Source organism: Crassostrea angulata, chromosome 3, assembly GCF_025612915.1.
Source record: "Crassostrea angulata isolate pt1a10 chromosome 3, ASM2561291v2, whole genome shotgun sequence".
Classification (NCBI taxonomy): domain Eukaryota; kingdom Metazoa; phylum Mollusca; class Bivalvia; order Ostreida; family Ostreidae; genus Magallana; species Magallana angulata.
Genome location: NC_069113.1, coordinates 8,032,594 through 8,047,944, shown reverse-complemented (window position 1 = coordinate 8,047,944; position 15,351 = coordinate 8,032,594). Strand labels below are relative to the sequence as shown.

The 15,351-nt window shown below is 33.8% G+C and overlaps 1 protein-coding gene across 3 annotated transcripts; it reads right to left on the bottom strand.

Moving 5' to 3' along the window:
- Window positions 1-815: 815 nt before the first annotated feature.
- LOC128175331 (leucine-rich repeat transmembrane protein FLRT2-like) lies at window positions 816-8,597 on the bottom strand. 3 transcript variants are annotated; one of them, XM_052840864.1, is made up of 2 exons: window positions 8,469-8,597; window positions 816-4,502 (listed from the first exon to the last, which is right to left on the bottom strand). In XM_052840864.1, the coding sequence occupies exons 1-2, from the start codon at window positions 8,501-8,503 to the stop codon at window positions 1,910-1,912; spliced, it is 2,628 nt and encodes an 875-aa protein (XP_052696824.1). In that variant the 5' UTR covers window positions 8,504-8,597; the 3' UTR covers window positions 816-1,909. The 3 variants fall into 3 exon arrangements, with proteins under 3 accessions (XP_052696824.1, XP_052696825.1, XP_052696827.1); XM_052840865.1 differs by having other exon boundaries at window positions 8,397-8,589; XM_052840867.1 differs by lacking the exon at window positions 8,469-8,597 and adding an exon at window positions 7,429-7,565.
- Window positions 8,598-15,351: the final 6,754 nt, after the last annotated feature.

The following is a 15,351-nucleotide window of genomic DNA, read 5'->3' as shown; positions in this document are numbered from 1 at the left end:
TTTATAATCCCGTGATTGTTTTTTAAAATATGAATGCTATTTTGATTGTTATATTCAATCAATATTCAAGAATAATCGAGCGACATCAGTTGTAATTTTATGCCATAAGTATACGAGAAATAGACCCGCATTACCTTTTACAAATTATGCATTATAAATATTATAAATAATGTCATGGAAAATCTTCCGAATAAATGACAATGTTAACAAAATATGTTCTTATAACAATAGTACTTTGATTGATTTTCGTTTTGCTTCATACAATGATGTGCATTTATATGCAAAATGTGTTAAACATTCGACTTTGTTCACGAAGCAAACAATTTTCCGAATTGGGCATTTTTGTTGGATAAAATACGGGTATAAACTCAAACAACAGTGTTTTAGTCATCCAGGGTTGATAAGGAAATATAACGACAGAAAAAATGTCTTTATATCGATAAAACAATGCAAGAAAACAAACAGTTTTAATACGATATTCTTGTTTCTCATATGACGGCGTTGACCCCGTGACGTCACAATTCATATCGCACCAAATTCACAGGTGTGAAATCGGGTTTTTCCCAAATATCTCGAAAACTAACTATGCGATCGCAGTATAATTACCAGGATGATGTTTTACACATAGATCCCCATAATATAGAATATATATATATATATATATATATATATATATATATATATATATATATATATATATATATATATATATATGCTTTAACCGGCACTGCATGCACCCTTTTAATATGAACAAAATGCACAACATTTAGATTTCATGCACAACATTTAGAATTCATTCCCCCCTGTTGTCTCAATATATTAAGTAACACACTACACTTGAACAAATTTGATTTCAACTGTAATTCATTTGTTCCTGTACGAACAATCATCAATCATTTTCATATAAAACTAATCAGATTTGGTACAAAGAGTTTGAAATGTATTTGGTTTTTATTTTGGGAATATTCAGCAAATTTTATCTGATGATAAAAATGTGTCTTACTGAATGTATTCTAATTTATTGTGCTCTAGTTTCATAAGAATTAAAGCAGCTGATTTAAGGTTATTATATATTGAATAAAATTTCCAATAATATCTGTGTTTCATGTTATGAAAAAAAAGCAAATTGATTTTTGACTTGATCATAAATTAAAATCGTTTTTTTTTCTGGTAATTTAAATATCAATTTTGAAATACAAAATACTGGTATTATTTTAATTGCTTATGAAATCTCTTGGCTATACTAGGCGGAATTTTGAACAGAGATAGAAGTATAATCCACAGACAGTTATAATTTAAAACATTTTTAACCCATTATAGTTGATACTCGTATGTACTGGTTTAATTGAGGTTTAAAATTAATTGACCTCCATTTGTTTAGTATCCATCCACAACCACTGGAATATCAATAATCAGATTAATTATTAGAATATATTGTTACACACACAGCTCCATATGAAAATAGCACACATTTTGAAAAACTCCATTTCTTAATGTAATTCATTTCACACCACTGTTCCAATATTTTCTTTAAATTGTGGTGCTCCTACATTTTATTGACTTTATGGTGCTCCAATATTAGAGAGGTTGAGATTTATAACTACACGTACACGATTTTGTAATTTATCAGTTGAGATTTCATTACCAGTAGGATATAAACGTGTACGTAAATCTACACAGTTTTATTACATGAATTTATTTAATTTATTCCAAATCAATTGCACAATTCTTATCAATTTGCATGCACTTCTATACAATGTATCACGAGGATATATTACCTCAACTCAATTAGATTATTTTGTTTTAAAAACTAAAAGTTTGTTATTACATGTAGACGACACTCTATATGTTTAGAGGACGTGTGGAAACTCTGTTTTCACAAAAACCGATGATGTAATACGCAAAGAATTTAGGTGATATGTGACACGGTCGCATACTCGAACTCGTTTGAAATCTCAACCTCCCTATTATCTAGAATCTCAATGTACATTTCGTCTATGAGACTTGATGAAAATCCATGATTTGGGAAGCCATCCCTAGAGGAATGGGACATTGAGTCTCTGTTGGGGGTCTGTGGGATGGGTCGAGTCTCCACGGCGCTGGTGTAGTGATCTGCTTGAGACATCTTTCTTTTTTCATATTTAGGTTCGAGAGCAGTAGGCATAACTCTGTCTCGAAACCTACCCTCAGGCATATGTTCCGGAGGAAGCTCTACGGTATGTTGTTTGAGGTCTCTACCTCTTCCCCTTCCTGTGGCCCCTTTTGTTGGATGGGGGTCGTTATTTACTGTTGTTTTTTGACATTCACTGAGTGTGATATGACCATTAGCGGACTGCAGTGATTTGTCGAAATTTTTCTTCCTACAGATGACGAAAACAAATAACAAAACAACGACAAGGACTATAAATGAAACTCCTCCTCCGAGAATGCCCCCCACTATTTTAGGTGTTTTATCATCTGAACCAGGGTTGACTGCTGTTGTGGCAACATCTGTAAAGGAACCTTGGGTAGTGCCTGTTTGACAGGATATCAGGATTTGATTTGATGGTCCTGTCAATTCAATGAAGAAACAGATCTCATAGCGAGACCCGGGGTTAAGTCCGGTTATTGGATGATCCCTTTTGGATTTTTCCAATAAAAAACTTTTTTCTTGGGTATTGTTTATGCCTAATTGTTTACATTGCACTATAAAGTTCTTTAGATAAGCCATTTCTCCACCGACTGTCCAAGAAATCACTATTGTATTTTTTGTTTCACTTAAAATTCCAAATCGAATATCTGGTAAGAGAACAACAGAGGTTGTTCCAATTGTTGAGTTGGTCGTTGTAGTAGGTGTAAAGTCTGGACAAGAAGTAGAACTTGGTGGATTGGAGCAGAACTGACCAGTTTCCAGATAAAGTAAAGACTTGCCTGCTAAATTTGTTGGATTTCTACATGTCAAAATAACCAAACCAGAAGAAGGTATTGCTTTAAAAAACTGGTGAAGTCCATAAAGATTACAATCACACGCAAAAGAGTTCTGCGAGGCAAAAAAGAAATTGAGTTTGTTAAATCCTTCAAAAACACATTTGTCAATAGTATATATTTGGTTGTTAGAGATATCAATGACCTCCAATGAATATTTTAACCCATAAAGAGATTCTTGTCTCAATACTGTCACGCTGTTGTTTCTCATGGTAAGACTCTTAAGCATTTCGTGATTGTAGAAAAGCAAGGATGGAATGTCAGAAAGTCTAGTTCCAGATATGTCTAGATTGACAAGATTTTTCATAGCACCAATAGCCTCCCAAGCATACTGATCAATTAAATGGTTGCCCTGTATATGTAGGGTTTTCAGGGCATGCTCTGCTCCTTTTAAGGCATCCAGGCTAAAGTTCAGTGGGTTGGTAACACTTGAGTCATACTGCCTTCGTAGATCTAATGTTTCCAGCCTAGTCATGGGAGACAGTGCTCCTTTTTCAATTGTGTGGATCCAATTTTCAGACAAGTCTAACGCATGCATATTTCCAAGGCCATGGAAATCGTTGCTTTTAATCACTCTCAATTTATTACCAGCCATAAAAAGGCTGGCTAGTTTTGGCATGTTTCCGAATAAACCATTGGGAATATCTGTAAAATCAGCCATCATATCACCTAAATTAAGCTGTTTCAGTTCATGCCAGTTGTGATTGCCTAATGGTACAATGGATTCTTTTGTTAGCCTATTCAGTCGAAGACTCAGAACCTGGAGTTTTTCAGTGATGCCTATGAAACTCCCATTGTACATATACCTTATATCATTATCCCTCAGATCCAGTTCAGTAAGAGAACTTAGAGAATCAAACGAGTTGCTTGAAATGTTTGTCATTCTGTTGTGTACCCATGAGAGATGTTGTAGCTGACGAAGTCTGTTTATAGCAGACTTTGGAAAAGTTGGCACTTGGTTGTTTGCAAATTCCAAAACAGTCAGTTCCTGTAACTGATTTTTGAAAGATTCAGACGAAACAAAGTATGTGTTCATTTTTCTTAACCTTAAAATTCTCAAATAAGGAAAATAATTGAATTTTGTACTCTCTTCAATTGTAGACATGTTAAAAAATTGTAACACAAGCTCTTGAAGATTGGTGATGTTTTTCAGTTGTTCAAATGGAGGGTATAGTACATTATCACCCTGGAGTTTCACTATTGTCAGATGTTGCTCCAAATCTGCAAAAGCATTTGGGTGAATGCTGTGTAATTTGATATTTGGGCCACTCATATCAATTTCTTCAAATTTTATCGCATTAAACGCATTGGCTTGAATAACTTCTATGTTGTTGTTTGGAGACTTCATGTCTAATTTCTGGAAAATTTCTGCAGAGGAATTGAAAACTGGGATCTGTGTCAGACCAACACACCTGATGTTTCTCTTGCTTTGGCCGGTTACAGTCTCACAAGTACATGTTGGCACTGTGCTGGGGCACTGTGATAAGGAGTAGCCAACATGTAGTAGAACAATAGTCACCAACACTAAGTGTTTCATCCTGTAAAGAGTATAATAACCGTAAAATAACATTAATCAGAAGCAGTCTATGTAGTTCAACGATAGCTTTTAAGTTTATCGTTGAATTATGATCAGAAGATTTGTTATGTGACGGAAAGAGTAAAGGGAAAAGAAAAGGTATCTAGGATTCGATTCCTAAACTTTTGATAAATATTCTAATTCAACCTTGAGTTCCAAGAACCGCACGAAACACCAAATGTATCAAAAAGAAAAATTCCCCCATACCAAGCTATATTGACCTCAGATTTTCTAAATTTTAAGCTAATATATGAACCAAGCTTTTTTTCCCTCTGGAGTAGTCAGTCCCGTTTTAGATAAAATGCCGCATGATTTCAAGTCAAATAATGTTAACTAGTACTTTAAAGGTGTTGATTTTTTTTTCAGCGGATAGTTTAATATATGGTTTATCAGTTTTGAAGAGGATAACTAAGTCCTTTTGAATTAAGATTTCATTTATATAATAAGTCACAAGTTCACTTCGAATCTATCAACTTTTTTTAACAGGAGGGAAGCTAGGAATAATTGTACTATGTTTTCACCCCTTATCAATCACTTTGTCCTTTCTGACGAGTAAGTTTACAATATAAGTTGCAGGGAATGGAGTAATAATTGTAAACCTGAACAGATATTTTAGGCACAAGTACCTTCAGAATAACATCCTTTTTTAAGTCTGTTGATACAATAATCAGATATAAATAGTATTTCAGAATTTGTAATATTTATTGACAGACAACCATTTTAGCGGATATTCAATATACTGACGCGGTCAATCGGCTGTTTCTGGTCTAGTTATTGAATATTTGGCTTAACTGAATATAATATCTATATTGCTTTATCCCTTCTCTGAATTTTTTTCGATGTAATTTTAAGTTGTAAACTATTATATAAAATTGGTTTCTGTCATTTAAACGGCATACAGCCACGTTCGATCACATAAGAAAAAAACTCGTAACTGGAAATTGGGATATTCCGAATCACCCAGCGATTCGTGTTTCTCAAAAGTTTAAAGGTACGCTCCATCAACAAATGAAACTACTTAACAGTCTTCATGAGCAATATATGTTATTTATTTACAAAGTTAATCATTTCTTCCATTATAATAATCTAATTCAGTTCCATTTCGAGCATAAAAATCGACTACTAATATTACATTTTCGTCATCTGTGGATATTTTTTGAATCTCTTATTCTCTCATACTAAATAAATTTCTACTGCTGTCTTTTAATTAAATCTGGAGGTTTGTACTTGTCTATAATTCCAATTAATAAGTTTTTGAATTCATGGAAGATGAAATAACAGTCACAAACATCAAATTAAAAACAAAATAAAGACGAATATTAGAAAACAAATGGGTAACTTCTATTAGAAATGTGCAAAACAAAAGAGATATTAATTGTATCTGGGCGCATTGATAGTAGTCTAAATGAGAGGTTAATATGCAGAAGTTCAAGCACTGTATATTGCGTCATATGCAATTATTATATTTATAAATAGATGCCGAATGTGAGAGTACTAAAACAAATTAAACTATGTTCTTATGTTCATGCACCTGTTGTATTGTTTTGTATTGTATTGTATTTAGATTTACAAAAAATGCAAATGTAGCCGAGACACAATCGAAGGTTGATCGTGTACAAAAAATCTAACATTTCCTTTTAATAGAAACAAAAATAATTAATATGCACAATCTTTTGCTATTAGACAACTGTGGAAAAAATTTAAACTAAAGGATCCTTCTAAAGAACAAATTTATGTGCAATCTTGATTTCAAATAACTTGTTCAACTTTTGTTATTGTAAGGTATTAGAAACGCGGTAAATACCATAAAAGATGTTATTCATGAAATTATTGAACACTTAGATACAATTTATAAAGACGCAGCTAAAATTGCAGTACAAGTTTTGATAGTGGAACAAAAATCAAGTAAAAAATCATATTAATTCTAACCCTTTGTTTACAAAAGTCGTCCAAAAGACTCGTACAACTCATTACCGTGATAGAAAACTTTATTATCATAAAAAGCGTACATAAAATGCATATAAAAATATAAAGAAATTAATGAGATATGTTTGAATAATCCTCGATCAAGAGGAGCTAAAGAACATATTAAAATTAATAAATTTTTGAAGGGGATATATAAAATAATTAAAACAAAAATAATATAACGCCCAGATCAATTGATGTCAATGAACTACATGTATATAAATATTTTAGAGATTGAAACAGGTCTCTTGAAAGAAGCGATAAAAGAAACCACATGGTATAACGATATAATTGCTAATTTATGGTGTGAATGTGTGGTGTGAATGAATCAAGGTCTAAGTGATTACATAAATCAAGATACAATACAGCAATCTATTAAAAAAATAAAGCTACTGGATAAGATGGGATAATGAATGAGTATATCAAAGCAACACAGCAGCAAATAATGCTGGTTTATGAAAAATTATTTAATTAAAGTTTTTCATCTGGTAAGATTCTTTCTATTTGGTAAAATAAATGAAGGTAAACAAAACCAAGGACTTAAAAACCTTTCCACAAAATAGACTTATCACTATTTTAAATTGTATTTGAAAAATCTTTTTTATATTACAAACGAATGATTATTGCATTTTCGGATGAAATTGGAGTATGACATTAGAGCCAAACAGGTTATGGAAAAACATACTCAATTATTCACAACGTATTTTTTATTAAAACATTGATATTTAAATCGAACTTATAAGAATGGAGAACAAAAGCCTTAATGAAAATTTTGAAAAAGTAATTGATAACATATAAGGCGAAAGCATTGTGGTTTAAACTATTACAGTGTATCTCATATTATCTGTAGCATATAATATAATTGTATAATATCAATTAAATATGTACAGCCAGATCAAATTGAGATATGTGTATACATGTACCTTAAGTATTTACATTATAGTTTAAACGCATCCGATTTTCAAGGTTTATCGATTCTGTCTGAAATGTTTGAATTTTGTACATCCAAATGACCCTCTATTTCTTGTGGAATCTCCTGATCTCTAAAAGAATTGCAATTTTATAGTTATAGCAGATATAAATAAATTCACTCGTTTAAATATGTGATATCTCCATTCGGATTGAAGATATCACGAAATGACAATACAAACATAGTGCCTTCCAAGGTGTAATTGCCAGATTTGTTATTTCAATACAACTATTTCTCACAATAATTTTAATCATTGTATGCTTTCAACCTTTTATTTCTTCTGTAGGTGAATTACATCATTTGTTCAGAAAGATTTTTAATAGATAGCACCAAGGAAGTGTTTAGTCGATGACATAGCTAGACTTGTTGTCTTCGTGAAATCATGTTACAAGGTCCGGTTGAAGTCCTCCCATAGCGTGATGGGGATTAAATGTTTCAAAAATCCTATCATATAGGCCGGATTTTGATATTTGAATCGTTTAAAATTATGTCATAAAGACGATGCGATGCAATGCTTGAGACTGAATTTAACTATCAAATTTAACAATAGAACAATTGTTTATACAACGAAATATATGCGTGTAACTATTTCCCCTTCAATAAAGTTTTATCCAAAATAAAAAAAACTGGAATGTTCTAGTAGCAAAACATTTTCATTGAAATAGTATTCCAAATACGTTAAAACCAATTTCTAGGAAGTCACACGTATTGGCAGTCTTAGATTTGAGTGAATTTACATTTATGGAATATATACATAATATAAAAGTCCTAATTAAGTAAGTCTTAGCACACGTTATCATTGTAGAGTTAACGTTCATTTTTTCCCGAATAATTAGTTATCGATGTATATTGCCCCTGACTAATTGAAACTAGTTTGTTAAATTAGCCTCATTGTATATAGAGTCATTGTTGCAAGCTCACCTGTCTTATCTAGTTTCGCTAGTGTGTTAAACTTCCAGTAAAAATCACATTAAGCTAAGATCGCAGCTTTACCTTATCTTCCTTTGTTTCCAACATAAATGAATCATTATTGGAACCAAATGTTGATCTATTTTCACAGAGGATAATGTTAAATACGGCTTTTAGTTAAAAGCCGAAAACGTGTCATAACCTCTGTTTAATTTTTGCGTTTACTTAACCTTTAATACGAGCATGCGCAGATCTAAAAGAGGGGGGTTGGGTTCGGGAAGACCTAGCTGGAAAATTAATATAGTAAATTTAACGAAAATATGCCCCAGACCCCCCCCCCCCCCCCCCAAAAAAAAAAGTTATCCATCAGACCCCCCCCCCTTTCCTGGAAAATTCTGGAACTGCACATGATGAGTACCACCATTTAAAATACTTAAGTTAAGATTTATTGAATCATTCATTATAACGAGTGTGGGATAGTGAAATTCCAATGAGGGCACAATAATCACGGTCCAGGACGAGACTCTGCCGAGTCCTAGACCGTGAATCTTGGCCCCGAGGTTGAATTCCACTATCCTAGACGAGTATGAAATGAATGATTAAATTTCCTGCATTTTTTTTTTACACAAATAACGATGTTTGACATTTTCTTTTCTTTTTTGACGTTTAAAAGTGAACTTTGGTTTATTTGTAACCGAGCAGTCAAGGAAAAATGAAGATGTGTATCTGATGACTTTATTTGAATAATGAATATAGAGGCATTGACCTACAAAAAATATTCATCATATGAGAAAACTGACAAAATTAAAGAAAATACATTAGCTACAAGTTACTACAAATAAATCCAGGTGGATTAATTGGAGAAGTATTCAATGCCCAATGCCAGTCAGGTAAAAATAAAGCTATGGATAGCTTCCATAACAATGGGAAAGCAATCAACCTCAGGAAAATTTTCATTATTGCAATGACAGTACTTTGGAAAGAGGGAAAATGATCAGTTATGATTGTTATGCAAATTGTGAAATAGACGCCTTAAAAAGAGATACTAGTATTTACTCGATATGGCGGACCATGCACATAGCCCTCGAGGGGCGGGGGGGGGGGGTGACCCCCCCCCTCCCACTTTTTCTCGCACCAAACATTTTATCTTAAATTTATTTCTAGAAAATTGAATTATGAAAACTTTGCCCCACCCACCCCTACCACTTTTTTGGAGCGTATAAGAAATAAGAAATTGAAGTGAAATTAAAGAAATTAACTTTCAATTTGAGGTTTTAGGTACTACGCAGCCCCTCCTTACAGATTATGATTTTGAAGAGTCATTCCCCTTCCCACATGCAAAAACGATGCTAGGTGCCTGGGGATGTATGTTTCCGATGCGTGCGTATTGACGTTAATAGTCCCGTCTATTAAAATTCTAATTCAAATTATTTGAATCCATAGACATTATCCCGTAACTTGATATAAAATACGTATAATTTTTGGACGCCAATGTACATTTAGCTTCTATCCTATTTACTCCACGTTACCTGCACTAGTTCTTATTCAAATGCTAAAACATTTGTACTTGAGAGAGAGAGAGAGAGAGAGAGAGAGAGAGAGAGAGAGAGAGAGAGAGAGATTCTTAGGCTCAAACACTCATAAACGGGTGGTCAGTTTTTAAACTTTGTCGCAGTCACCCGTTCGTTTGTATAGTTACGTGTATAAACTTCGGAGGCTTTTCTTAATATCGACAGGCAACAGATTTGTATCAGTATATAGACATGCACAAAAGAGGAAAAAGTACACCATCTTTAATAAAAATGACTTTTTAGCGTTGACTTCCAATCAGTAAGAAGACAATCACTTAACAATGAATTTCAAATTATTGTGAATCCATAGACATTATCCCGTAACTTGATATAAAAATATGTATAATTTTTGGACGCCAATGTACATTTAGCTTCTATCCAATTTACTCCACGTTACCTGTACTAGTTCTTATTCAAATGCTAAAACATTTTTTCTTGAGAGAGAGAGAGAGAGAGAGAGAGAGAGATTACATAGCGTTTTATAATGTTCAGGAAATCAATATAAAAGCAACCTTAGTCAATAAACGCATGTATACATGCATGTGTGTATCTATATATGGGATTAAATACTAAGCAGTCCTCCTTTTTAAGCCGAGTAGAATAACGTGGGTGCATTGCTAAATGTTGTGTGCATACAGTCATTGAGATGGCGGCATTTCTTTGATGCCGGCAAAGCGACCCAGCGAACTCTAATGCGGTCGAACTGCAGGGGCACTTCGGCGGCATGTCTTTGATGTCGGCGATGCGACGAGCGTCGGAATTTAGAGAGCTGCTGACAGAAAAGAGCTCTATATTTGTACTAAAAAAAGCCGCTATCTTTTTTTACTTATGACAAAATAAAACGGAAAACATTCAAATCCATCATTTTAAAGATAAACCCATTAATCAAAACACAAATGAGAGAGAAAAAAGATTCGGCACTCAGGGACTGAACCCGGGTCGCCTGGGCACAAGTCCAACACTCTAACGACTGAGTTACGCGGACATTTCACTTCAGAACTTTGGAGTCCAAAATCTCAAGAATGCGTGGATTGATTTTTAAAACGAATTTCATATTCTGAAGTTTTGAGAGCGTCTCTATCGAATGAAAAACTAAAAAAAATTCGAACCAAAAAATTAAAAAATTAAGGTTTTTCATTTCCTTCCGGTGACGACCGGAAGTGACGGCGAACGTTCGGATATGCAAAGGGCACTGCGGCCGTTCACTCTCTACCATCTCTGAAAATTTGAAAGTCCTATCTTGAATACTTTTTGAGAAAAATTGTGAACAAGCAAAAACATAAAATCTTTAATATCTCGGTACCAGAAGTGACGACCAAAAAAATCTCGTGTAATTTTCTTACAAATTTTGTCATGAATAAGATCTGAAAGTTTCACGAAAATCGGCTGAAGCGTTTTTGAGAAAACGTGACAGAAAAAAATAATAATAATAACTAGACACGATCTCGTTGCGAGCAACGAGGAGGTCTTCCGTCTGATTTTAGAATTTGAGATATATGTTCGATCTTGATTTTGCTATTCAACAGCTAAACAGGATTTAGAATAAAAAAAACAGGGTCTACATTCTAAGGGCCAGATATTATTTTGTTTCAGGTATAAGAGCTTTGTTCAATAAATGTTTTGAAATTCGTCACCGTTCTTGAGATATCTGAGAAAAAAAAGTTTATGGGGCCAGTCCCTCATCTCCTTATTGGAGCCGCCGAACCAAATTTTGAAGGTTGCATTTTGTAAAGTACATCATTTTGAGCATCTTTTCTTCTATACTGCATTTCAAAAAATTTTACTTTTTGAGATATAGGTGGTCATAGTTTATGGACTCTTGACCCCTAAAATATCATTATTACATAACACATGAATGAATCATTACATTACTTGGATACAGAACTGTAAAATAAGCATATTTGCCTTTATAGCCTTTCATTAAATTTCCCTCAGTAAAGAGCTACAAATGAAAGATTTTAGAGTCCTTAAGTTCCCTAATTTGAGGGACCAGCCCCCTTTATTGATATCAAATAAAAGGTCATTTAAATCTGAACACATTCTGTTCAACAACTGTTTAGAAATTCGTTACCGTTCTTGAGATATATGGGAAAGAACATTTTAGGGGCCGATCCCTTAACTCCTTATAGGGGCCGTTTAACGAAATTTTGAAAATTGCATATGATTTAATACATCATTTTGAGCATCTTTTCTTCAATACTGCATTTCAAAATATTTTTCCTTTCTGAGATATATGTGATCAAAATTCTGGACTTTTGGCCCCTAAAAACCCCTAATTACGTAACACATGATACAATCATTACATTGCTTGGATACATAACTGTGAGATAAACATATTTGCTTCTATATCCGTTCACAAAATATCCCTCAGTAAAGGGCTACAAATAAAAGATTTTAGAGTCCTTTGGATCCCTAATTTTAGGGGCCAGCCCCTTTTTCTTGATATCAAATAAAAGTTCATTTAAATGTGAACACATTTTGATCAACAACTGTTTAGAGATTCGTTACCGTTCTTGAGATATATGGGAAAGAACATTTTAGGGGCCACTCCCTTAACTCCTTATAGGGGCCGTTTAACGAAATTTTGAAATTTGCATATGATTTAATACATCATTTTGAGCATCTTTTCTTCAATACTGCATTTCAAAATATTTTTCCTTTCTGAGATATATATGATCAAAATTCTGGACTTTTGGCCCTTAAAAACCCCTAATTACGTAACACATGATACAATCATTACATTGCTTGGATACATAACTGTGAGATAAACATATTTGCTTCTATATCCGTTCACAAAATATCCCTCAGTAAAGGGCTACAGATGAAAGACTTTAGAGCCCTTTGGTCCCCTAATTTTAGGGGCCAGCTCCTTTTTCTCGATATCAAATGAAAGGTCTTGTAAATATAAACTTTTTTTGCATTACATGTGTTAACAAAATAATTTTCAGAAAAGAGATAAACCAAGAAAACCATTAAAAATTACGACGTTTTTTTAGTCTCAATTTTCGGGACCAGGCGAGCTTTAACGCCTTTTGAGCATGACAAATTTGAATGCAAAATTGCACATCCACAATCTCTTGTCTACAATCCCTGAAAGTTTGAACTCAATATCTTTTACCGTTTAGGAGTAGATCCCTGGACAAGCCGACCCTCTGAAAATCACTAAAACGTCATTTTCTCAAGAACAGAAATGACGTCATCAAAATTAAAAAATATATATTAAGATCGGTCTAATATCTATTAGATCTGAAAGTTTCACGAAAATCGGTTCAGCCATTTCCGAGAAATCGCCTGCACAAATTTTGTAAGAAAAAAAAAAAATAATAGGGAAAAAGAAACCGAACGAAAACAATAAGGTCTTCCGTTGGAAAACGGAAGACCTTAACTAGACACGATCTCGTTGCGAGCAACGAGGAGGTCTTCCGTCCGATTTTTAGAAGAGGAAATGACCTTGCCTTTTATCTTCATCAACGAAACATATCACGAAATGCAGATGTGATCTTAAAGTGCGATGGATGAAAGATTATACACCCCGTTGGATCCCTTATTTAAAGAACCAACCCCATATATTTCATATTAAATAAGAAGTCTTTTGACCTAATAACAGATCTAATGACCTGTAATAAAAAGAAACCGAAGAAAAAAAAGATGGTCTGCCTTTGTAAACGGAAGACCCTAATAACAATAAGAATAGAAGGGTCAACGGAAGACCCTAATTATAAAAGACTGTTTTTGTCTAAATCTTAATTGAAGAGTGTTTTTCAACTTGAACTACAGTCCAACAACCCTTTTATGTTGAATATTTTAGTTAGAAAATTAAATAAAAAGGAGAGAAAGAAATAGAGAGAAAGAACAAATCTTGGCTCCGGCGAGATAAGAACACACAGCCTTTGCAGGTGTCTCAAAACATGTTTGACGCGAAATAATTCCCGAATTTGTCTTTTAATTTGGGGCGTTTCCGCCCGGGAGAGGAGCTGAGTTTTTGTATGAGATGAAAAACAACGTGTAAGATGTCTGACTATTTAGGTTTGGTAACAGTGCGAGGTCATTTGAAATATTGATGCTTGTTTGTGTCTGGAGGGGGGGGGGGGGGGGGTTGAAAAGACCCGAGCTTGATTTTCGTCGTAAATAAATCGAAAATAGAATTTTGAGGTGTGAATCTCGGATTCGGTTAACAACAATTAGGGCAAATCCTAAAACAATGACTGATGCATTTTACCCATGTATTTCAGTATTGAGAATTTTTTTTTGTGACGTTTACTATTATGTTTGACTGTTTTATTTCAACATAAAAGGTAGAAATAACGAAATCAGTAACACGTAAATTTATTCGGTAAAAATTTGATGACAGTAATTTCCACAGTTTTAACATTCATAAGTAGTTCACACGCTATCGTAGATACAGACAAAATGGAAAACAAGAAATATACATGCAACACAAATATTACGCGGCTGCTTACATCCCTTGTACTCTGAAAATTTTAAGTCCCCGTACAGGCTATACTCGCCGTTTGATCTCAGGAATATCTTCTTAATTGTTCAATCCGCTGCATATTTGGCAGACAATAAGAATGGGGTCCGAGATACATTTACACAAAATTTCATTAGGATTGAGTAAGGGGCTTGGGAGTTAGAATTTTTTTCTACAGTACATGTCAAGCACGCCAATCGAAACTCAAATGCCCAAAAAATCATAACACTCTCTTAAAAATGAACGAATAGGTCTGGTCATTAGAACAGTAATCTAGAATTGAACTAGGTTGAAAATAAAGGTTCAAGATGAAAGATCCAGTTAAATCAGGCCAGAAAAACTAAATGATTTTGTGAATAGGAAGGAGGAGAGGGGGGGTGTCGGTGCGTGTACTGTGTAAATTGAATTTCCACGTATAGGCAATAAGCGTCGTTTAATCCCAGGAATTTCGTCCTTATTCTTCAATCCGCTGCATATTTAACAGACGATAAGAATGTGGTCCGAGGTTCATTTTCACGATTTTTCATTAGGATTGAGTGAAGGGCTTGGGAGTAAGAATTTTTTTTTTACAGTACATGTCAAACACGACAATTGAAACTCAAATGCCAAAAGCTTCATAACTCTGTTATTAATACAAGTAAAATCTGGCCAGAAAAACTAAATGATTTTATGAATGGGGGGGGGGGGGGGGGGGGCTCGGTCGGTCGGTGACTTCTATATTAAACGTAGATTATCAAATTCTAAATATCACATGTTACACATGTATAATTTCTAAATAAAATAAATATGTTAGAACAATGTATAAGCGTTGTTTGAAAGATGTAACTATTTTTTTTTTTTTTTTACATCTGTTTATTCTTAGGCTCAAACACTCATAAACGGGTGGTCAATTTTTAAACCTTGTCGCAGTCACCCGTTCGTTTGT